The sequence below is a fragment of the Panthera tigris genome, chromosome D3 (assembly GCF_018350195.1).
Source record: "Panthera tigris isolate Pti1 chromosome D3, P.tigris_Pti1_mat1.1, whole genome shotgun sequence".
Taxonomy (NCBI): domain Eukaryota; kingdom Metazoa; phylum Chordata; class Mammalia; order Carnivora; family Felidae; genus Panthera; species Panthera tigris.
The window spans coordinates 12,861,771-12,888,480 of NC_056671.1; the positions used below are offsets into that span (position 1 = coordinate 12,861,771).

General features: G+C 36.7%; 1 protein-coding gene across 5 annotated transcripts in view; it reads right to left on the reverse strand.

Annotated features, from left to right (window-relative positions):
- Window positions 1-26,710, reverse strand: part of MED13L (mediator complex subunit 13L) — a 300,820-nt gene that overhangs the window by 120,386 nt on the left and 153,724 nt on the right. For 2 of the 5 annotated variants that reach the window (XM_042962372.1, XM_042962371.1), the window contains exons 3-4: window positions 21,897-21,981; window positions 8,880-8,963 (exon numbers count right to left, since the gene is read on the reverse strand). In XM_042962372.1, coding sequence (XP_042818306.1) covers window positions 8,880-8,963; window positions 21,897-21,981 — 169 coding nt within the window. Of the gene's footprint in view, window positions 1-8,879; window positions 8,964-9,333; window positions 9,479-9,784; window positions 10,214-20,604; window positions 20,714-21,896; window positions 21,982-26,710 lie in introns of those variants that run through there. The other 3 variants (XM_042962375.1, XM_042962376.1, XM_042962374.1) reach the window with 3 other exon arrangements.

Here is a 26,710-nt window from a genome sequence, read left to right on the forward strand (position 1 = left end):
CTTTGAAGAAGTGAACATTCTTGTCTAAAAGTGGAGAGACGTCCGTAATCCAACTTTAATCTGTGATGCTTTTTCCCCTTGCTGCCAACATATTGCACATATGTCATCGTCACAACATTTTACTGAGAACCCTCAGCTCACCTTTCAAAGAAAAGACACATTTGGACTTTCTTTAATCTGGTAATTTCCTGATCCTTTCCTCCTCTTACTTTCCTGTCTCATCTCATCCTACCTCATTCCCTAAAGGAAATTAACAAGGACAGTTTAGGAACATTTCTGTAAAGTTTTTTTTTTTTAAGTTTATGTATTTATTTTGAGAGAGAGAGAGAGAGAGAGAGAGAGACAGAGAGAGAGAGAGAGAAAGTGTGCATGTGAAGACGGAGAAGGGCAGAGAGAGAGAGGGAGAGAATCCCAAGCAGGCTGCACGCTATCAGTGCAGAGCCCAAAGTCGGGCTCGATCTCATCAACTGTGGGATCATGACCTGAGCCAAAATCAAGAGTTGGATGCTTAACTGACTGAGCCACCCGGGCACCCCATTTCTGTCAAGTTTTAAAACGGATTTTGGACAAGGCTTCAACATAAATGTCAACTGAGAAAAGAAATAATAAAGACCTTTCATGCCTTTACATTTTTAAGAAGATGTTCAGTGTTTATAAATTTGAGGGAAGAGACTACAAACATTAGTACTTTTAAAACAGTATAAAACACAAAGCCATTAATTAATAAATTGGGAACAATTTACAACACACAAACATTGGAATCACTGAGAAAATAAGTGACATTTCATTAGTCAATTAAGTAACATATTAAAATCAACGTCTCCCACAAAGTGATTTAGCACCAGATGCTAAGCCATCCAATTTTAATAGACAGACAATGCAAACCTAAGTCAAGCACAAATAAGAGCCGGGTGACAAAAGATGGTAAAGTTTTATGCCCTAAATACTCATTAGGTTCCACTCTGGGCAGTAACAAAGCTCCTGCCAAACCAACACATCTCTCCACCCAAAAACTAACAACCAGAATTATGAAGAAAATATTAAAATCTGCTAAAAATAAATGTTACTAGATTAAAAAAAGCTACTAAATGGAGCTAAGAACTTAGAGAGGGGGCAAGAGTCTACACTTGACAAGAAGGAATGGTAGCAAGTGACTTTCCCCTTTCGGCAGACTGAACCGCATGGAGTGGCTAACACTGTCTACAAACTCCACTTCCAGTCTTACTGGCTTGAAGAACCAGAGGACTGAGTTCAAAGAGACCCGAGCAGCTAGAAAATGAGAAAGGAAATCCTGGGAAGAAGACAGAGTCAAAACTCTGACCGAATCTCTGGTGGACCCCCTGAATTAGGTGCACGGGTCAGACTTTGCCTAGCTAACACCAGAACAGTGGCTTCTCAGTTGGGGCAATTAGGCCTCTTGGGAGACAGCTGGCCATTTATCTGGCGGCATCTTCCTCTGGAGGAGGAAGGCACTATGGGCATTGTACAGGTAGAGGCAAGGGATACTGCTGGGCGTCCTACCAGGCACCGAACAGTATCCACAACAATCGTCCAGCCCAGAATGTCAGCAATGCAGAAGTGAGAAACCCTACACTGAAAGAAGTAAAAAGATTTCAACTGCTACCCACCAAAGGTGAGACAAGAGATTGGAGTCTGAGTTGAGCTAAAGTTTACTGTTTTAAAACAAAATAGTAAACAAAATGAACATTCTTTAGAGAAAGAAAACAGAATCCAGAATCTCTACATTACTTACAATGCCCAAAATATAATTCAAAATTATTCAAGAGATGAAGAAACAGCAAAATCTAACCCATAATGAATAGATAAAACCAATGGAGATAATCTAGATATTTTATTTAGTACCAAAGATTTTAAAGCAATTATTGTAATTATGCTTAGGGACATAAAGGGAAATGTACTCACAGTGAATTTAAAATATAGGAAATCTCAGCTGAAAAATGGAAATAAAACAGAGCCGAATGAAATTGAAGGACTGAAAATTACCATACCAAAAATAAAATATACATTAGCCAATTATTTTTACTCTTAGGGCTTCTTTCAGAATCTGTCTTGTGCCCATGATGCAACGATTTTCACTAAATCTTGACTATAATTATATTAAAAACTAAATGGAGGTAAAAAGCATGATATCTTCTAAATAATTTGACATTAGAAAAACCAATGGTTATTATACCTTTTAGAATAATATACGTAGCAGAGATATATGGTAGACTGTAACAAGAAATTATAAATAATCATTGGGATGCTCATATTTTTGAGCCATTCTATAGAACTAATTTATACTTGGTGTGGCTGAAATTTTCCAACTTAAAATTAAGAAACATCCCCCCACGTCCTTCATAGACAGCCTAAAAGTCCCATTTCATAAATAAAAACATATATAGATGTGTACATTTTTAAAAATAGTAATATAATAAAACAAGAGCAGCCATTTCCCTTAGACATGTCTGTTTTTAACTTGCCATAAAAGTTTCCCACATGCTATCAATACGCTATGAGAAATTAATTATGAGTGGAAATGACCTCCCAGGCACATACATTTTACATTTTTTCTAAACTCTAAGAAACTTCAGCAAAAGTAACCTAAGGTTGGGGCGCCTGGGTGGCTCAGTCGGTTGAGCGTCCGACTTCGGCTCAGGTCACGATCTCGCAGTCCGTGAGTTCGAGCCCCACGTCAGGCTCTGGGCTGATGGCTCTGAGCCTGGAGCCTGCTTCCGATTCTGTGTCTCCCTCTCTCTCTGCCCCTCCCCCGTTCATGCTCTGTCTCTCTCTGTCTCAAAAATAAATAAATGTTAAAAAAAAAGAATAAAAAAAAAAAAAAGTAACCTAGGGTATTTTACAAAGCAGGAGATACATAAGCATTCATCTTAAAATGCAGCCTATTTCCAAAATAATCACTTTAATCTCGGGGAATTAGCTATTTGATGTACCACAATATACTTCCATAATGCTTAGATTCGCTGAAGCTGACATGAAGAAACTTAATATAAATATCCTAAACGAAACCAGAGATATGAGTACATTAAGCATACATCCTTCATGCTACCAAAAGGGTAATCATTTGAACCTCCATTCATTTATGTCCTGACCCCTCAGTTGACTTTTTTTCCAACAAAGCAAGTGGCATTTAGCCAGGACATCTTAAGCAAAGGCAAAAGAGGTGGTCAGCTGTATGATAAAACAAAAAAAAAACTCAAATTAACTCCCACTTGGTACTGAAAATTTCTTCTCCCCTCTTCCTAATCTGATTTTGAACATCATTACTGAAGTTAACAAAAACCCTCCCTCCAAAACACATCCTTTAAAACTTGCAGACACATTGAAAGAGTAATATCAAATCCCTTGGGTTGGTAAATAAAGGAGTCACTGAAACCAAGCACATCCAGGAAAGGAAGAAGGAAAGATAAATACATATACACAGGTACATACACACATATACATGCACATATACACACAGGGAAAGAAAGAAGGAAAGACAGATATGTAGCTAGATAGGCAGGCAACATAAACAAACTGACTGATCCGGGGCATGCCTAGATTCTACAGTTTGCCTAAAATCAGAGAATCTGAAAACTGAAAGACATTTTGGAAAAAAAAACAATGCTGAAAATAAGTCCTGCAAGGACAAATAATTAATGGAAGATCATCCTTATTTCTGGATGGCCTACTAAACAAAGAGAGCTTTGTTTCCAGCTTAGTTTCAATCCACTGGCAGGAATTAAAAAGGGAATTATAGCAATGATATTATTCCAACCTCTCTAGTACATTAAAAAACAAGGTACATATAAAATCTTCTTTCTTGAAAGTACATATTGAAACTTCTTTTTTAAACTATGACAATTACTGATGTTGAAAATGTAAGTTTTTTACTGTATTCTTTTTAGAACACCAATAAAACAAATAAAAAATTAGAAGTGGTGGTAACTCTGTTTTGGTTATGAAGGAAAACGGAAAGAGAGGGAAAAAAAGTGAAAGAGCTACCTAGACAGTATATAGTTAACTATCGTCACCTCTGGTTGAACTGGTCTTTCGATTTCACATTCCTCTGTGCATAATGCTTGTGAACAAAACCGAGTGCAGTGGTACATGAGACACTTGTTAAAACCACAGACAGCACAACGCAGTTTTATCACAGGCCCTCTTTAAATGCTTCTCTCTTCCCTTCCTAGGTGCAGGAGTTTTTCCTTTGCAATGACTTGTAACAAATGTAGCAAGAACCCTACATTCGGGGTCTTCATTTCAACCCCCATTTATACCTCAAGCTACTGCAACCTCAAATCCCCCCCACCGCTGAAAGCCAAATCTAATAGTCCTCTTAGAATGTATTTTACATGGCCTGTGTGGCAGACACAGCTGATTGATTCATCATGAAACTTTAAAAATCCATGGTTTTGGTGACACCAACCATCCTGGCTCCCACTTCTCATTTATCTTTCTTAGTCTCCATACACACATTCTTCCTTCTCTAGCCACCCATGAACGCCTACACTCAAGACTCTAACCACATCCCTCTTCTCACCTTGCATACAATTCTCAAATACATTCAAATGACAAAATACACAGTATCTTCTGCTATCTCCCCCATCAGATAAAACCAACAGAAAATGACTACATATTTTATGGGTCAAAAAAAGGCTGCAAAACTATTATACATGTTTAGATAAGTCCAAACTGTTTCATTAATATGCTTTTACGGGTTTCCCATCAGACAGCCCTCATTATCAAGACACGTGGCAAAAGGCACCACCTAAAGTTATGAGAAAAATCGAAAAAAATCATCACCAATGATCATATTTTTCGGGACACTAGGAAGAGATTCCCTTTATCTTTCACATTGTAAGCACTTGTTCACACGTCTGTTTATCCTCTACATGAGGGATTCCTTTCCCTGCCTTTTCGTCTGTTTGTCTCTAGATGGAAACATCACAAGGAAAGTACAGGAAAGAGGAGGTCTGGAAGAGCCAGGAGAAGTGAAAAGAGGGCAGGGGAGGGGGTGATGTTGAGGAAAGAGGGGGCAGGGAAGTTTTAAAGTGCTAAAACATATTCTCCTGCATCAAAGTATTTCATCTTATTATACAAAATCTATTTTTTTGCTATTAAAATCAAAAGGTAAGGGCATTTCTTGAAAAATAGGTGAGTGGTATAAGTACATTAAAAAAAAGAAAGAAAGAAAGAATGAATCTCTGGCTTAAAAGTAGAAAAAAAAAATCCAGACAAAACAACACAAAAGCAGTCAAAATAATATACTTCCCAATGTGTGAGTGCCCACACGTGGATATCTGCTAACAGCACATACAAAAGTAATCAGAATATTTAAAAGTATTTGAGGCTTGTTGGAGTATCGTTCAAGGTAGGCTTGCCCATGAGGAAGAGACAGCTGATTAATTCAGAAAATGCACTAGCAAATATGTTTCTGTTAACTACTATATACCTGATATCAGAAAAAAATTCAAGGTCCAACGGTTACTGGGAGCGATCAATTATTTTGCTAAAACTAGCATTCAAAAAATAAAGTGTATAAACTTCAAATTCTGTAGTAATCAAATGTAGGCTGAAACTGAATAGAATCTCCATGAATAATTTCTAAATTATTTGAAAGGAATACATTTTTCACTGGTTTGTTTTTCAGCATATCCTGGAAGGAAAAGTTTTTTCAAGTTCAACATACTTCAGGAACCCAGAAATTTTTTATGTTTGATGTTATTTGCCACAACTCTTTAGGACAAAGCCAAAGTTTTCTGTCTTACTTATTATATTCCTAAGGCTATGAGCAACAGAAGATGTGCCACCACAAAGAAAAAAACAATGTGAATAAATTTCTTTTACCTTCTTGGACCTGCCTGTTTAAATACATACATACATACATACATATATAATATATAATATATAATTTGTCTAAGTTTATCCTATCATCTCATAGCAAACATTAAGAACTCTTTTCGAGTCCACCAAGCAAATGATTTAGTTTTGCTATCACTACAGAAAATAATCATAGCTCAAGAAATCATATGCTGTTAATCGAACAGGTGAAATCTATTCATCAATAGATTCATTTGTCTTCACTATTAAAATCGTTTTAGCTATGTAAAATACGCAGTGTTAAATCATCTTTTAATCTCTTGAAAAAAAGTACGCTATAATTACTTAACTTTATACTTAAAATGTCATTCTTTAAAATATATTTCTCTCATGTGTATCTCTTAGCATCAAATAAGAGCTTTCCCAAAAATATCAATTTGTGCATAAAACTTGTTTAGCACCGGGCAGCAAATTTTCCTCTCATCGGTCACTAAACTGAAAATGTGTGCACACCCACACAAAATTAAGCCTAAAAATTTTCACTTATTTTTGCTTTTTCTCAACTACAAACCAGTCACATCAATGATCTCATTTAGTCTTTACAATAACCCTGTAAGGTAGTAACTAAACTATTATCACCAACTCTGTTACAGCAAAACACAAAGTTCGGTTCAGAAAACCTAAACAACTTCTCTAAAAGCGAAGAACTTTGAAGAGAGGCATGGGACGTGATCCCAAATCTATTAAATCCAAATGCCCTCATCCACAGACAGCATCAGTCTGTCCATCCAAAATGACCTGAACACTAAGATCCTGTTTCAGCATCAAACAAGAGGCTCTATTTTCCATTCAGAGAATAAAAGTGGAAAAGTCATTATACCTAACAAAGTTCTATTACAGCAAATGCCAACTTTTAAAACAACGTTTGGTTTAAAATTTTTCCAATTGTTAACGCCTCCTAAAATAGTTTTTCAAAATCATTAACATTTCTATACTACAATAAAATGAGGTTTGAAGTTCAGCCTTCAACCATGAGAATGAAATCTAAAACTAATAAAATAATTCAATTACATTGCTCAGAAATCGATAGCCTGCCGGGTACACAAAAATCAAATATCTAAATATATTACAAGTATTATTCACATCTGGTTTGCTAAAGTCAGGAAGACTTCTGGGATGTAAATGAAGTGCAAAGACATACAGATGTTATGTAAAATAGATTGGTAACTATATTCGACTTCAAACATTAGTGTTTATTATTAAAGTACTAATTACTGCTCTTTCAATCCCCATTTTATTTCCGCACTTCCCCTTCATCCCCCAATTCCTATGAAATCATCATACAAACACCTATAGCTACTGATGAAAAATTTTAGGACTGGCTCTGTCCGAGACCGCACACTGAGCATGGAGAGGCACATAGGAATGAATGGTAAAGATCATCGTGCCAAAGCAACTCATCACTCATCAACAGAAAAACCAAACCTTTAACCCATCCTCTGTAAACTTAACTAAACAGTGAGATTAAATATGCCCATGGAGCAAATGCTTTAGTTAGAGCAAATCAATATAAATAAAGGAAAAAAAATTCCTCACCTTCAAAGAATCTGTAAACAAAACCATATTTTTACATACCCATACATACTGACACCATTCTAAATGTAGAATTATCCTTTTCAGGCAAACTTTGATATACATAATACCTACTTTCTAGTTAAATATATATATTTTTAAATCCTAAAGGATTTGAAATGTACTAAAAAAGGGAAAATATTTTTTAAAAATCCATGGTGATTTGACCAAAAAAAAAAAAAAAAAATTACATGCCAGTCCCTAATTTATTCTGATTTGAAAAAAGAAATCCTAATTCTCATAAATTAAGTTTGGTTAATGAGATCCACAACCACGTCATCAAAGCTTTAAGACATACAGGTTGGAGAGGAAGCTGCTAGTGCGAATTAAGTCACAGGGAGGAACAATGAAGTTAAGAAGGTAAAGGTTCCAGAACAGGCAAGAGCTGCCAGCCAAACTTGTGGCAACTACCTAAAAAAGAGCTAACCTTACAGCTTAACATCTAAGGTTTCAATAGCTCTTATCTGCAGCCAGGAGCTGGAACCCTTAGCTCCGGGCAACTTCATGGACAGTAAAATAGAATTGGGATTGTGTGCCCTGCTCTTCCGATAGGAAACAATCACCCATCAGCTTATGATTCCAATTCATCAACTTATGATTCCAATTAAGTCTGTGCTATGTCCAGAGATAAATGAAGTAAATATTTGCCTTTCAAGGTTTTAGTTTTTGATCCTGGTTTGATTGATATAAAAGTCCACGCTTGTTTGGCATTCAATAAATGATAGTCAAAAGTTTAGGACTGGTTAGAAAAGTGCTTCACAGTCCTGGTTTAAGATTTTCAAGGATGTATTCACAGACATTTAAGGGGCATCAATCAATTCTATAAAAATTATCACCATTTGAATTCAGCTCACTGTTTTTAAAGTTATGCATATAACACTTTAAATAAGAAAGATAGGGGTGCCTGGGTGGCTCAGTCGCTTGAGCATCTGACTTTGGCTCAGGTCATGATCTCAAGGTTCAAGAGTTCAAGCCCCACACTGGGCTCTGTGCTAACAGCTCAGAGCCTGGAGCGTGCTTCGGATTCTCTGTCTCCCTCTCTCTGCCCCTAACCCACTCACATTCTGTCTCTGTCTCTCTCAAAAATAAACAAACATTTAAAAAAATTTAAGAAAGATAAAAAAGGATAATGAAAATAACAAAACAGAATATTTTAATTCCACATAGTGTGGTAAGAAGGGGCTTAGATATAGGTTACTGATTATCTTTCTAGTCCCATATTCCACAAAAATTTAATAATACACTATTCAAAAAAATGTGTAATACACCAATTAACAACATTTTATGTAATAAAATCTATTTTAGTACATCTAAACAAAGACTGTTAGAAAATAAATAAATAAGCTGCTTCCCCCATCCATCTCTTGCCAAAACATAGCTACGGTCAAGCAAAAGAAATGAAAAACCTAAAGGTTCATAAGACTCACCTTTTGTTGACTGGTTTTTCATCCTTTTCATACGGTCGGACAAACCACTTCCCAATCCTAACGAAGTTCTTATCCATTAGGCACCTGCAATAATCACACCAAGAATTATATTTACAGTCTCAATAACAAATTAGCAAGTCACTGAATCAAATAATCGCAGATGAGATATACTATGGCAAATAAAAACATCACCAATTAAACTGTCAAAATGTTTTCTTATCACTTAAAATTTTTATATTATAGAGATGCTGAAAGAACTTTCTGACTTTGAGCATAAATTTTTATTATGAATTATTCTTGCACATGTAAAAAATTATGCAAAATTAATTGGCTGAGGTATTCCTGAAACGTCTTAAACTTGTGAATTACTTCAAATCCAAACACACTTTTGCATTATTTCAATTCTTGTGTCATCAAGAATGTTGGGAATACAGGCAGCATTCCTTACGAGTACCTCAGAGGTATTCTTCTAAGCCAGGGATGCTCATTTTGCAAGGTGTAATGCTGGCTTTCTTGCTTGGCATGTGATATGCAATCCTTTAGCAGAGATCTCAGAAACACAAGCACTGCAGAGTCTCTTGTACTTAGGTGTTTTTCTTCTGTAAGTATGGTGAAGCACTTGGTTATGGCTTGGCAAGAAAACAAAGAACCACAGCCATTTCTTCCATGGTGATTATCTGCTTTCCTCCTATCCAAGTTGTGCCCCACTTCTGTTTCCATGCTGTTTTGTGTACATTGTGTTTCAGTGTCAAATTACAGGGTAATCCTTCTGCAGACATGTTAAATGGCAATTGAACTCAACTCATGTAATACCAAAAATGCACACAATTCAACTGAAGTGACAAGAATACAGACAGCTATGACCAAGTTCACTCATGTGCAAGCATATGACAACTGTATCATACCTGCCATCTGGCCAATTCTGAGATGCCATCATTTGTAAGGAATATCCCTGATTTTAAAAATATAAAAATGTGGGAGAAAATGCACATTTTGAAATTGACAAAATACAGTAATCTCTAACATTATTCAACGAAATGACACATATTTTGTAAGAAAACCTGTCAGAAAGTTGGATGTAATTCTTCCACAAAGGTTCTACCTACCAGTAAAAGAGCTACATAGCAATTCTTTATTCAATATTCAGGCAATTCTGCAAGTGGCTTGCTTTTGCCTCTGTAATTTCCATACCATCAAGGAGGACGGAAACAATTCAAGCCTTCACCCAACTCATTACAGGTTAGATGGGTTAGTAAATGGCAATAGTTTCTGCTGGCCACAATGTAACTCCCTGTGGGCAGAGTCAATCTGGAGCGTTGTTGCATCAAAAAAAAAAAAAAAAAAAAAAAAAAAAAAATCACCGGCTTCAACTGCTTTTATTTTGAAAGTGAATTTCCACAACAATCTTCCTTGTTCACAATGCAGAAAATCATTTTCAAAGCAACCCAATCTGTTTCCCTAAGATTATAAATGAAGTTGCCTTTAGGGTTAAAGACTACATGAGTCCATTAAAATTAGGAAATAGGGAATATCCAACAAGGTGAAAGGACTCAAGAAGCAAAACTCAGAAAGTTATGTCCACAGTTTATTCCCCAGCACACAGGCTTAATTGTATTCTTCAGGCAGAATAGACAGACAGACAGACAGACAGATAGATAGATAATTTCCACTCAAAAACTCTAGTGTTTGCCAACAGCAATAGTACCAGTAACCACGACTAGAATCACTACCACCACCACCACATGTGAATACCACATGTAGTATATCATTTAATTATTGTAATATTTGCATGAGACAGATGGTACATGCCAACTTTTATACATGAAGAAGCTGAGGCACAATGAAAATGTCACCTACAGAAGGTCACACAAGCAATCGAGAGCAGAGCTGGGATTAAGCCTAGGTATATCTGATCACAAGGCCAGAACATTTAACTATTACCATATATTGACTCACATGCTGTCGCATTTCCTCAGTTCTTTCCTCAATTTCAAAGTCCAGATGCAAGCTGTAATTGATGGGTCTATTTAATGTTTCTTTATCCTCTAAGAGCTGTTATTAAGTTGAAGGTGTTCTTAGACTCGGTAATGCATAGAATGAAAGCAATGGAGCAGGTAACAGGTACAGGATCACATCAAACACTGTATGTGGTCTTCTACTGACACACATCCTCACTTAATAAATAACCACTTAAAAAAAATAAATATCACTTTAAATATATTCACACCCTTACATAGGTCTTGAAGGTCAGAATTCAAAAGAATAATTTATTCAATAACACACACGCAAAACGAATTTACAGTTAATGAACAGATAAAAACCAAGGCTTTAGATAGTAGAATATGAAAGACAAACAGATAAAATATCTCTGACTAAGGGGGACAGAGTGTAAAGTCTGCTTCAAAACCCTTGCCCTTCTCTGAAGTAAAAGCCACAAATTCTAATGCTGACTTCATTCCAGCACAAGCAAACAAGGAGTTAGGGGGTAAAGGAGAAGCAGCACATAGGCAAGACCACTCAGGTACAAAGGCAAAAGGCAAAAAGCTAATGAATCCTGAGAGTCTAACTCTGTGTTAACCCATCTCCTGGAGTTCCCACTACAGATCATATTTCTTTGTCAGGCAATGTCAACAAAAGGTTATTATCACTAATACAAAAATCAGCCATGGAAACTACTGATCCTTGCTTCTGTAACTATCTAGTTCCAAATGATAGTCATAAATGACTTAGTGATTTTCGACTGCTAATCAGTTTCTATGTGATCAGTGATTTCCTACGCACTGAAAGAAAAACATGAGAACAAAATCGCTATGGATGAAGTACAGCTGACCCTGAATAATGATGCAAGGGTCAGGGGCTCCCCCTCCCCGCCCCATGTAGTTGAAAATCCATGTATGACTCTGACCCCCCCCCCCAAAACTTAAGTACCAATAGCTCACTGTTGACCAGAAGCCTTACCAATAACACGAACAGTCAATTAACATATTTTGTATGTTTTGTGTATTATGTACCATATTCTTACAATAAAGTGAGAGAGAAGAAAATGTTAAGAATATCATAAGAGAAAACACATTTACATTACTGTATTTATAAAATGTTAATAATAATCAATAATCATAATACTACAGGTCAAAGTGGAATGCAGAGTTCCAACCAGTGTTGCTCAAGGGTCAACTGCTGTATTTTTACACAGTGGCGTAAGTACTGGATTTGTAACCAACTTACCTCTGTAGGAGGGAGCTGTCTCAAATGTCATGCTCAGCAGTGACATAGCAGAGAGTTAGCAAAGTCATACCAAGTACCTCGGAGAAGGCTGGGACCAAATTAGTGAAGTCACTGAGTACCGTGCCCTGACCCCGAAAGAGTACAGAAATTAGTTGTTAATACGGGTAAGTATGAGAACAAAGTTTCTTTTCACTCAAGAGACAGGTGGAGAGGACTCAGCAACTGTCACTATCAACTTTCACGCTCTTCCATCTCCCTGATCTCAACTACAACTAATCCAAAAAACAAACCTCACTTTCTCTCTCACACACACAAGCACAGGGAGAGACAGAGACGGAGACACAGAGCCTCCAAGACTAAGACGGAAAGGACTTCCATCTGGTGTTTTGTACTGTAGGCTGTGGGAGGAAATCAGACCTTTTGCTGAGGAAGGTTCTTCCACCGCCTGACACACACCTGGGACGACGAGGGCGGGAGAGCCGGGTATACTGCGGGACTATGTCCCTGGTTCTCCATCATTGCGGGGTCACCAATCCATAGCATAAATAAATCTAATGAAAGTGATTACAGCCTCTTTCTCTTAAGAACTTCCATACACAATACTAACATGAATCACTACTAACTGTGCTTTAGCCTGGAATCCCTCCCTCATCCCACTCTATCCTGTCCTCCTCTGATTTAGTTCTGTCCATCTTTGGTGTCCCAGATCAGCCCACACAGCACTCTAACACCTACATATCGGCCCTTGCATCACCAAGTTGTAATGATTCTTTCCATGGTTCTTTTTTTCCCCAAGAACCTATGAGAAATCTGGGGAAAGACACGGTAGCTATCTTATTTACTGGCCATAGTCAACAAACGTTTAAATGCCTGCTCTGTAATATGCTTTATATTCTGTTCCAAACTAGTAAGTGCTCAATAAATACCTGAGAAATGAATGCAATATACTAAGAAGCATTTTCCTATCATAACCTAACAGTGTTATTCTTCATGTTTGCAACCATTAATCATGGGGAGCCCCAAACTATTACTTGAATTTTCTTGTGTGCATATGTTCCTGCTAGTGAGACACTCAATGTTGGAGGAGGGGGAAATCCACACATTTCACTTTGTTTCATAGCCCACCAGCCTCAACTCCAGACTAAAATCACAGGAGATACTCAACATGTAAGGAATCACATAGATGATTTTAAAACAGTTTAGGAAGACTAGCACAGCTGCCCATATGCTATAGTTATACTTGAAGAACAGAATTAAGTCTTTTTGAGAGAAATTCTAAAATACAAAAACTAAAGAATATCAGAAATATAATTTCTCCTTTTTATATTCTAGCAACCTTTTTTGAATTATATTTGAGGGACAAAAAAATTTACACTTAACTTGACAAATAAACCTTCACACACACAAGAATATCAGTTAACCCTAGCTGTTCACTCAGTAACCCCAGTCATTATTACTGAGATTTTCAAAATTCTCTTACTGTTAAGATAGGACCTAATTCAGTCAAGTATCATAATATTATCTTTCAAGGTCACAGTGTGATGCCAGATTTATAAAATGTTCTTTAAGCAATTCTAGGAAAGTATTCCTCTTTATTTTTTTTTTAACTTTATTTATTTTGAGAGAGAGCAAGCAAGCAGGAGCGGGAGAGGGGCAGAGAGAGAAAGGAACAGACGATCCCAAAGCAAGCTCTGTGCTGACAGCAGAAAGCCCAGTGCAGGGCTCGAACTCACAAGCCGTGACGTCCTGACCTGGGCACCAAAGTCGGACGTTTAACCAATGGAGCCACCCTGAAGCCCCGAAAGTACTTCTCTTTAGAAAGTAATTCCCAGCCCCCTACTATTTACCAAAAATCAATGTTTCCAGAAGAAACAGCTACTAAAAAATGAAAATGAAATCACGTTGTGTTTGTATGTGTGCATATGTGTCCATGTGTATGTGCGTGCACACACACTTCTGTGCTATGCCACATGGCTCTAAGTAATAAAGTACAGAGACTAACTGGACTCCAAAGTTGGCAAGACCCAATTTCTTTTTTTTTTTTTTTTTTTAAACATTTATTTATTACTGAGAGACAGAGAAAGAGCATGAGCAGGGGAAGGGCCGAGAGATGGGGAGACACAGAATCCGAAGCAGGCTCCAGGCTCCAAGCTGTCAGCACAGAGCCCGACGTGGGGCTTGAACTCACAAACCACAAGATCATGACCTGAGTCGAAGTCGGACGCTTAACCAACAGACCCACCCAGGCACCCCAAGACCCAATTTCTAATCGCAAAACCATGGCAGACCTGAAATAAGATTATAAGAGCCACAGCAGCAGCAGCCACAGCCTAACTCAGCAAACTATTTCCCAAATGGAACTGTTGGAAGGTTTAGAAGGGAGCCCCCACTGGCTCTGGCTCCTTCAGCACGCCTCAAACTATGCAGGAGCCACAGTTTTCAAAGATTAAAAAGTTCAAGGATGGGGTGCCTGGGTAGCTCAGTCCATGAAGCATCCAACTCTTAATTTCAGCTCAGGTCTTGATCTCAGGGTCATGAGTTCAAGCCCCACATTGGGCTCTGCGCTGGGCACAGAGCTTACTTTAAAAACAAAAAAAGTTCAAGGATAGTGTTTCTCTACCACACCCGGAATCAAAGTGCACTTTAGTGCTATCATCTAGTTATACAGCTGCTCAGATAGACTAAATTTTATATAATTTGATAAAAGAAATTCCTTACCAGCATCAAAGCCTTTATTTACTTCACCACTCCAATCTATAACAAACATATATGTAAAAAAGTCCCCTTCCTAGCAACTAGTCTCCTTCCTAGAAATTGCTCCCAGTTCCCAACCAAATAAAAGAAATTCACATAATTTAGAAGCTGAAGAAATCTTTTTCAACTGATCCCTTCTATCTTCATTATTTCAGGTTCCTACTGTGTCCTAGTGGGTGGCTGCCTCCTCTGGCCAAGCACACCCTATCTTTCCCATCCTCTCCAAAATCTCTGTAAAAGTTAGGCATTTCATAGGCCTAGCCCCACCTGAAATAATTTTTTAAAAAGTCTTAATCCATTCTCTGTCCTAAAAGTATTAAATAGATCAACTGATTGGTCTCAGGGTGAATGTGTTTCTCTCTAGACATTTACAAACAGATACATGCTTTTACTCACTTGTGTCTGTCACGTCTATAGCAATTCTTCCTTTAAAAGCATATGGCCCTTAGATCTAAAGACTCCTTTTCCTACTTCCTTTAGAGAACTGCACACTGCCACAACTCAATAAAATAGGAATTTATTGATTACTCATTTCCTGCTCTGTTACCACACTTTACCCAAGGACTCTCAATATTGCAAATTCTATCACCATTTCTTCATCTAGGCCTGTACCCAACACCATGCTCCAGTGAATATATTTATTATGTTGAAACCTTAGAATCAGCATATCCAAGGACAGTGCTCATGTACCCTCTGATAATTACCTCTACTAAATCACAATACCACAGGACATTGAAAGCTAGTAATATACAAATATAATGCTATTGCTATCACAATTAGAATCCAACTTCCTTCACGTTATTTTTACTGTACTCTTCTAAATGACTATCTTCACTCTAAACACCAACTCCTGGTAAACCAAAAAGCCTGGGTCAAAGGCAATTCTAGAAGGTAGTTATAAACTACCTTGGGGTGACTATGGTGGCAATCCATTAGGAAAACAGCACCAGTGGACTACTCTGAAGGGACATTAGGTCTTACAAATGTCAAATAAGTCTCCCTAAGTAAGTATGGACAGGATAGAGCTTAACAGCCTCAGAAGACCCATGTGATCTATTGTGTGCAAAGCAATGATTTATTTGCACTTTAGAGAAAAAAAGTACCTTTCCATCAAAATCAGCTTATGAGTTTGATTCTAAAAACTTAAGACAATTAAAATTAAAATATACTACCACATTTGATAGCATTATGCCAGACATTTTAAGCATTTCTAGAAGCTACAAAAGTAAGATTTTTTTAAGTCTCATATATGATGCAAATCACTAAGTACTGAACTGGGTAAACAGTACTAAAACTGGGTGAGATGAATGGCACACATTTCCCGGCTTTTTTTTTAACAGCTCTTCAACCCAATGTTTGCCTTCATTCAGATAGCGTCAGGTAAGATGGACGTACCGTACTATGAAAGCTATACCAATTACAATAACATAAGAGTAACAGCCACTAAATCTGCAATATTAAAAATGCCAAATGAAGAAACTACTGGAAAAGATTGCAGGTCCTAGTTTTCCATAATCTCTTCGCAGTCAACGTCTTTCTCCATAAGTGAGGAGTGTGAAGCAGCCTAAACTTGAAATACAAAATGTAACCTTCGAGAAGTTCATTGTCTGTACATAATAAAATCTCACTAAACTCCAAAGACCGATGAAAAACAATCTGAACAAGGACATTATCAAAAGGACAGAAAATCAGCACAGATACTATATAAGTAAAAACAAAATTAATTCCAGGTATGTTGCCAAAAAGGGATAATTGATCATTAGGAAAACAATAAGCACACTTACTGTCTCAGAGGAGAGAAAAAAATATTCATGACCGGATCCTCTAAAACTATACGACCTCAAAGGCCCAACACTTTCAGATACTGAAATTTTGACTAAAAAAATCACAACTGAAGAATATACCAAAAGAGGGCAATATGATTCAAAGTTTAACAAAATGTGTATAAATACACGCATAATTGCGTTTTAGAAACATATCTGTATTTCAGCAATGGAACCGACGCCAGTTTGGAGGACAGATTACAAGAAAGGAAAAGACTTCAATTAATAGGTATGGTAGCTTGCTATGTTTTTCTGAAAAGATTGTATCCTTTTCCCAAATATGCACTGTCCCATTAACATCAAGCTTGGCCATATGACTGGGATACGTCCTACAGATGGATAATAAATACTTTCTCATTCATTTGACTTTCAGCTTGGTGGCACATTTCTCAGCCAATGCAACGTGAGCAGAAACGGCATACACCACCCCTACACAGAGTCTTAAACGGGCTATTACGTATTTTGCCATCGCTCTTCAGGCTCCATCAGGAGCCCAGCAAGTCTTTGACAGGGCTGTCCCATCCGCATGATTCCCAACTGGAGGGAAGAGGATACAAGGAGGGTTCCCAGTAAAGGACTCACAATGGGCAAGCAGTATGAGCAAGAAATAAATGTCAACCGATGTAAGAGAGTACGCTCTTTCAGGTTTTCTGTTACCGCACCATAACGGACCCTAACCTGACTACAGAATTTTGCCACTGCAAAATTTCATGAAACACTTACGAGATCTTCAAGTAAGCCAATGGCAGTCAAAATGAAGAGAATGGGACTGACTAGAGGGATAACTGGGGGGGGGGGGGGGGGCGCGCAGGGGGTATCCAATATTATATGATAAGAACCATAAACCACCCAAACAAAAAACTCAGGGTACAAGGATATGAAACAGGGCACCACATGGAAGTAGGATTGGATGAATTATAAATGAATCTCAAAGAGTAAGATTTTTTTCAACGATTACGGGGAGACAGATTTCTGCTCAGCATAGGAGACTTTCTGACAATGAACTTTCTAGCATCTAACTAACTGAACTTTCTAACATCCCTCTGAAGATGAAAAGAAGTCCTTTGGAAAGCTGGGTTCACATAACTAGAGGTTTTCAAGGAAAGGATGGCTGACTACATAAAAAGGATATTTTAGAATGGGATTCTAGAATTATCTGAGCAAACAGGCTAACAGACTTTTAATGCTGTGTCCAACTCTGAAAACAGTAGTATTGATCATTGTATTTGCTAGTATTAACAGCAGTTAGCCATTTATTGAGCTCTCATAATGAGAAAGGTACTATGCTGAGCAAAACAATCCTTCATCATCTTATACGTAAAGAACAAGGGCTCTGCAAGCTTGTCATTTGCCATATATTAATTCATTTGGCAGAACAGAGATATAAAATATCTTCCATCTCTAAAGACAATGAAGAAATGGACTTACAGCAATGTATGCCCCTGCAAAGATAGGTTATATTATAGCCAGATATGTTAGCTTCTATCTGACACCTTGAAGGAAAACGCTCTTGAGTAAGCAACAGTGAAGTTTGTTGTTTTAGTTTTTTTTAAGAAACAGATGACACTAGCTAGACACATACAATGCAATGTGCACAAACATTGAAGAGCTACAGGAGGAATGAGTGTGATAAAATGAGTGAGGAATAAGGAAAGATAAAATATGTGAAGTCATATTACCTTAGAATTTAAAACATTCTACACAGCATCAATACGGTATCACCTCAGCACCAATCAATAGCAATTAAAATGAAATTATCTTATTCTGTGTGAAGTTTACAATGTTACCTTAATTTCTTCAGTGAAATTATTTTTAATAATTACTGCAGAAACTCATCATTCTGTATACACCAGCCAACTGCTGCCTTTTGGAAAAAAGATCAATCTGTATGACTCCCACTTAGCTATAAGTAAGATCTTCTCAAAGTAGTTAATGGAATTCTTTTTTTAATTAAACAAATCAGTACACTTAAAAATACAAAAAGCAGAAATAATAAATCACTAGTGCAAGCTCTGTGAACATGCGAACTAAGAAAAAATTCATTGGGGAAGCACAAATACCCTACAGGTGATACATTCCTTGATGATCTACTTCAATAACCTCAATTCTGGCTTTCATGCTAGAAATTCAAAACGTCCACAGTGGGAAACCCAGTCCATATCTATCTGAATAGAAGTGAAAAGACATGACAGAAAATTGCCAGGAATAAGATAGTAAAACTGCATTTCAATACATTTAGGTTGTAAACAGATAAGCAAGTTAAAGCAAATGGTCTAAGTTAGGGATGAACAAAAAGGCAAGCATGTGTTAGCCAACCCAGTTTCTGTTGACAATGGATAAAGAGATCTAAAAGCCACCATTTAAAACGTGTCCTTGCTTCATGAGCAGGGTAATTCTCACCCATACAATAGTTACTTAAAGTTTGGTGAAAAGAGAACATTATTTTGAAAGATAAAAGAATTATAACAGTTTTTCAAAAAAATCTCAACTTGTCCATTCTAATTGTAGAAAGGGAGCTAAACAGCTTCATTATTAATTATTTTCTAAAACAAACACTTTTATTTCAAATAAAGTCTTACAAGAGGATTAACATCAAAATATGCAAAATAATAAACCTATGGGGAAGCCAATTATTGAACAGTAACAATAAGCCAAGTATTATGCGGCACACATCATATACATCATCTAACAAAACTCAAGGTGCAGAGTATCCTATACTTAATTTAAAGGGTGTTTACTAAGGCTTTAGTGAGGTTAGGGTAACTGCCCAAGTAACAGAATGCGAAATCAAACCAAAGTCTAACCCAAAGTCATTTAGAACTATCCAAAGCTTTATTGTATGCAGTATGTCACAATGAACTTTCCTGTTTTATTATTTTATTTGAGAGAGAGAGAGCATGCGCGCGCACGAGGGGGGGAGGGGCAGAGAGAGATGGAGGCAGAATCCGAAGCAGGCTCCAGGCTCCGAGCTGTCAGCACAGAGCCCAACACGGGGCTTGAACTCATAGACTACGAGCTCATGACCTGAGTGGAACTCAGACACCCAGCTGACTGAGCCACCCAGGAGCCCCAATGAACTTTCCTATCAAATAATAATTCAATTTGACCTGGAGTTCAGTTTTTATCACAAATTTAGAATTCATGAGCAAGAATAAATGAATTATCTGCATTTCTCTTCTCTCCCAGTTTTTCTGTTCTTCTCATTTTCTCCCAACCATTTAAAACACAAAGACTGAAAAATTACAAATTAATTTTTCTAAAAAAAACTAAATTAGGATATTAAAATAACAGAGCGAGCTATTTTTTTAAAGTATGTATTTTGTTCCATATACATGAAAAACATACATTTAAAAGACTGTTTAAAGATGCATTAATTATAATACAGATAGTAAGAGCTTCACTACGGCGTATTTCAGAAACAGTAAAGTTTCCACATTTTCCTGAAGGGACTTTGTGTGTGTGTTTGTTTTGTTTTGCAGTGGGAGAGAGAATTACCAAATACTTTAATTATTTAGGAGCATTCAACTCTCAAAAATCAATGCTTCAAAAATATACTACTGCCTTAGTAACAGATGGCTGGCCTCTAGGCCCACTCCAAAGCACAGAGGTAGGAACTGAAGTTCAGAATGAAAAAGAGATAAACTTGGTGGGAAAGGTCTTTCTGAGTGACCTAAACGGTGACAACTTATCGACCCCGGCTTAGGAACCCTAAGCACTGACAACTGTGGTGACACTGCCCTAACCAGCAGCTTGTATAAGGAACTGAATAGTACCAGAACGTCCCTTCAGCTCTGATCATCTGACAGTACTACATAAAGACTCAGGAAGAGAAGTAAAAAAGTTCTCTTATGGAAGTTCTTAATTAACCCATTCCTTGCCATCTATTTTTCCCCTTAAGACACTATCCTGAGCCCGGAACATACCATTATGCCGTAAAGTACGGAGGTGCTTGAACAATGACAACAGGTCAAAAAGCTATAAAAGCCATCATGAAGGGGCTTCCCCTGGCCAAATCTGGAAGGACTTACACATCTAAATAAACAATGATAGCAATGAATTATAATCCATGGAATAAAACAGAAATCCATTCCTCCAAATTTATATAGCTAAAAAGGGAGATAGAAACATAAGAACACATGTACATATAAGAAAATGAAAAGCTCTTCCTTACAAAAGAATGTCCAATAATAAAAGTAGAAGGAATGGTGGCATTTGAATCAACACTACAGCTGCAACAGTACTAACCCATTTAGACAACAGAAGATAAAACACAAGACCAAACGTGATAACAGGATAAGTACACAATCTCATTGTATGTGGCCGCAAATTACTTACTACAAAATTAACAATGATCGCAGTTAACAAGTACTCGCTAATACACAGTGTAGAAATGTCATGGAACACCACCTCAAACAAGTTCATCAACAATGTTAATACCACTGGCCTTGAAATCACAGACCTCCTGCTTTGATATACTGGGGACATGACATCATGTCTACACTATCACTACAAAATGCATAACCTAAAGATAATCATGAAGAAACTATCTCAAATTGAGGGACATTATATAAAATATATGACCTGAACTCATTCAAAATGTCAATGTCAAGAAAGAAAAAGGACGGCTAAGGAACACTTCTAGGTTTGAAGAGACAGGAAAACTAAAATGTATGATCATGGATTGGATCTTGGGGGAAGGCGGCTTAAGATATCAAGGACCTAACAGGGACGGTGATAAAGTTTGAGCTGAATTACATATTAAATAATGGCATTTTATCAATGTTAGATTTCCTCATTTTCATAGTTGTACAGTGCTCACATGTGAGGATATCCCTTGTCTTTAGGAAATGTACACACAAACACTTAGAGGTTAAAGAAAGAACAATTTCAAGTGTACATGTGACTATCAAGTGGTTCGGAAAATAAATTTAAAATACACACACACATTAGGAGTAAGAGAGCAAGCAATCGCACGAACTATAAAGCAAACCGGATAAAAGAAAAACCAAGTAAAGGATATATGAAGTTCTTTGTGCTATTCCTGAAACTTCTCTAAAGTCGCAATTATATCAACAAGAAAGAAATGAGATTTATATAATTTTATCTTTATAAAACTGCAAACAAAAGCATTTTGAGACCTAACAGGAAAACCTACGAATATACAGCATTACACCTGGGTGTCTCAAAACAACTGTGATGCTGTTCCTTCTCTCACCTTTCTAACAGATTGTGGATCGCTTTGAAGAGCAGTGTCCGACATTCATAGGAAAGGCCATTTTCCCAGAGTCCTTCTTCCACAACTGAAAAAAGCAAAACAAAACAAAAAATTGAACCAGTAAGTAGGACATCCAAATAAAAATAAACTTTTAAGACATTTTTCTAAAGCAAAGTTAATGAATTCATTTAGATGATCTCACACTGAAACAGAGAAAGGAAGTTAAATGCTTGCCAGAAGTCATAAAATACCTATGTATGGGAGGAAATAACATGTTTCAATTTTAAAGTCTTTGGAATGTAAGCATAGTACAACTCCTCTCCGGTAAAGGTCATTCCAACCCAATTTTTCAAAATTTGAAATCATTCAAAGCATTCAAATCGTTCTAATTTCTTTAAAATTTTTTTTCTTTCTTTAACTGTCCTAAAGGCGGTCTCTTAGTAGGATTTTAAGGACATGACTTTAGGAAAAATGCCAGGAAATTAAATCTTAATATAAGATCAAATTTATTTCCTAAACTCACAATTTCATTAATGTCGGACATTTGGGGAAGTATCATATTTGCCTTTGAAATATATTATAACACTAAGCCCCAAGTAACTCTAACACCAAGAGAATCCAACAGACTAACAATGCCCCATGCATTCCTAACATTCTTTTCATATATAAAAGGATATAAAACGCCCTAGAGAAGACAGTTAATTTCCTTTTAAATTATATTAGTTCAGTTCAAGATAGCAAAAAATTGGAAGGATGGAAACCACATTTGCAGAAGAAAATTCTCTCTGTCTCTTACTTGTTATCTTGACAAAAGCACTCACCAGAGAAAAGTCGGACAGAGAATTAAAACACACGTTAAGTCCACATGCATTTGTAATGCTTTTACCACACCAAGAGACATCTCGAAATCCATCTCTATATTCTCCAATCACACAGAATTAGGAAAAGTATATTTACATTCATGGGGTTCATTGATAGCACTTTTTTTAAATTATAAAACTGGGTTTGTTTGGTTTTTTTGGTACGTCAGGTTTTTATTTTCCTATGTGGCTAACCATGATTTACCCAATTTTCCCAAAGCCACCTCTGTCAGAAACATTTTATTATTTATCACAAGAGAAATGGAAATAAAGTACAGCAAATAAACAAACGTTCCACTAGCAACAGACTACTTCTGGTCAGGACAAAACAACCAACAGCTTTCTACAATCCTCTGAAAGTGGATTCTTTATAGATCTGTGTTCTCACACACATCTATCTTCTGGGTAGAGCTTTTCCTGGGTGAGAAAGAGAGCTAACCTTTCAATAAAATGAACAACACATATTAATTTGTTTTTCCTTCCTTATGGGTCTCACTGATTCTAAGACACCATCAATTTTTTTTAATGTTTTTGAGAGAGAAAGAGTGCAAGCAGGGGCGAGGCAGAGAGAGAGGGAGTCACAAAATCTGAAGTAGGCTCCAGGCTCCCAGCTATCAGCACAGAGCTCCACGCGGGGCTCAGACCCACGAACTGAGAGATAATGACCTGAACCTAAGTCGGACACTTAACTGACTGAGCCACCCAGACACCCCAACACCATCAATTTTCAGATGCACCATTATTTTATATATCGCTAAAGGTGGTGGGGTAAGCTCCTAATTCAACTATAACATGGCTCTAATCACTGAGGATTCTTAATTTGCAATTATTTAAAGTGCTCCTTTAGATTTATTGACATGTTTTCTTTTCAATATCATTACTGTATATACATAAAACGGATAATACAAGCTGAAGAGAAAAGAAAAAAGGTTAGAAATTCCTAAAACTTGGGGCGCCTGAGTAGCTCAGTCGGTTGAGTGTCCAACTCTTGATTTCCACTGAGGTCATGATCTCAAAGTTTGTGGGATTGAGCCCCATGTTGGGCTTCGTGCTTACGGCATGGGGCCTGCTTGGAGTATTTTCTTTTCCTCTTTCTTTCTGTCTCTCTCTCCCTCTCTCAAAATAAATAAACTTTAAAAAAAATTCCTAAAACTTCATCAGCATTCAAAGTGTAACTCTTCTGAATCACATTTTCAATCAGTCACTAATGTCAGTTAGTGTTTTCTATATAATAGTCTTTTGCGTCATAAAGAGTGCTGGTGATGTAGCATTTGTGAAAGAGTTGCATCTTTTTTCCAAGATTTTCTTCCAAGTTGGTGACAGCTATTCTGTATGTTGTTAAAAAAAAAGTTAATCAAAATCTTCAAATACACTTTAACAGGCCCCCATAAATTCTTAAACCAATTATCAACATTGTGTCATCTGTTTCAACCACCTTGCTTTCTTTTTGTTTTTCTTGATATGCTTTAAAGATAAGAACATACTTTGGTATACAACAAATCAGAACCTAAGCAAGGTCTATAAATTGCCTTTCATGTTATATCTCTTAATTCTCCTTAATCTATAACAGCTCATCTCCTTTGAACATGCATTAACTCACTGAAAAAAAACAGGTATCATATAGAATACTTCATATTCTATCTATTCTGATTGCCACCTCATGATACCATTTTTTAATGTTGATGCTACTTGGACCTTAACAGAAGATGCGAAAGTTTTCAAACAACCATAACTCTCTATTTCTTCCTCAAATAGTCCTGAAATATTTTAACTGAAATATTTAAGTGTTTAAGTGTTTAATGTTATGTCATGCAAGGTGGAATACTAAACAAGTTTGAGCAATGCCAACTACACCACAATGGTAAGATACCATAATTTTATTGTGATTTCAACAATTTTAATTTTTTTTTAACGTTTATTTATTTTTGAGACAGAGAGAGACAGAGCATGAATAGGGGAGGGGCAGAGAGAGAGGGAGACACAGAATCCGAAAGAGGCTCCAGGCTCTGAGCTGTTAGCACAGAGCCTGACGCAGGGCTCGAACCCACGGACTGTGAGATCATGACCTGAGCCGAAGTCGGACGCTTAACTGACTGAGCCACCCGGGCACCCCTGATTTCAACAATTTTAAAACAGACTATAGAGCTGATTTTTTTTCCTTTGAAAAAATTCTTAAAAGAACAATTAAAGAAGACCTACAATTAACATCATACTTAATATGTTAAAAGACTGAATATTTTCCCCCTAATATCAAGAACAAGGCAAGGATGTCTGCTGTCACCACTCTTTTTCCATCTTTAGAGGAGGTGTCAGCCAATACGATAAGGCAAGAAAAAAAAAATACCAATCATACTAATTCAAATAGAAGAAGTAAATATCTCTATTCATAGATGACATGACTGTTAGAAAATCCCACAGAATCAGCAACAACAACAACAACAACAACAAATAGTTACTAGATCTAAAACTGAATTTAGTTAGTTCACAGTATACTAGGGTCAACAGAAATTTTAAAAATCCTATTTCTATATACTTTAATGAATAAGAAATTACATTTTTAATTATCATTTACAATAGCACCCAAACCCACGAAACTCTTGGATATAAAACTTACAAATTATGTGCAAGAATTATACGCTAAAAACTACGATACTGATAAAAGAAATCAAAAAGACATAAATAAATGCAAAAGTATACATTGATCATGGACTGAAAAAGTTACTATTGTTATCAATATTAGATCTAGAGAGTCAACTAAACAAATCTAGAGAGTCAACTCGGTTCTAATCAAAGATCTCTGCAGGACTTTTTACACAAGGAGATGGCAAGTCTACATATTTCTATGACAAAGCAAAGGAACTAGAATCACCAAAATAATATGGTAAAAGAAAAATATAGTTGGGAGACTTACACCACCTGATTTCTAGATTTACTAAAAAACTAGAAGTGACAACATAGCACAGTACTAGAGAAAAGTCAGATATATAGATCAACAGAATAAAGAGTCCAGAAATAGACCCACAAATATACTGTCAATTAATTTCCAAAAAAGATGCAAAGGCAATTCAGTGGAGAAAGACAGTCTTTTCAACAAATGGTGCTGAAGTAAATGAATATCCTTATGCAAACCAAAACAAAACAAAACCTTCAAACTCTACCTCACACCACTTAGAAAAATTCAACACGGTGCTGAGGTGGCTCAGTAGGTTAAGTATCTGACTTCGACTCAGAGCTTGGAGCCTGCTTTGGATTGTGTGTCTCCCTCTCTCTCTGCCCCTCCCCTGCTTATGCTTGCTCTCTCTCTCTCTCTCAAAAATAAACATTTTTTAAAAAGTTAAAAATAAAACAAATTTTAGAAAAAGAAAAACTAACCCAATATTGCAAAACCTAAAATTATAAAATTTCAAAAACATAGGAGAAACTTTACATAAGCTTAGGTTAGCAAAGATTTCTTAGATATGACACCAAAAGCATGGTCCATAATGCAAAACTGTTAACCAGGGCTTCATCAAAATGAAGACCTCTACTCTTCAAAACACATGTAAAAGTTACGTTAAGCTACAGAAAAGACAAGCCACAAATGAGGGATAAGCAGTCACAAATCATATATCAGACAAGAACTTGTATTTACAATATGCTCTTCTGTTTTAAAACTATCAAAACTCAACACTAAGGGAGGGGAAAAAAAAGTTTAATGGACAATAGATCTGAACAGAGCTTCACCGAAAAAGGTATATAAATGGCAAATAAAAACATGAAAAGGTGCTTGAAACATCACCAACTATTAAGGAGATGAAAATTAAAATCACAATAAAATATCATCCATTAGAACGGCTTAAAAGAAAAACTTGAGTACTACGTGCTAGCAAGCATACACAGTAACTGTAATGCTCATCTACTGCTGAAAGGAATGCAAACATAGTACAGCCACATTGGAAAAGCTGACTTTGGCAA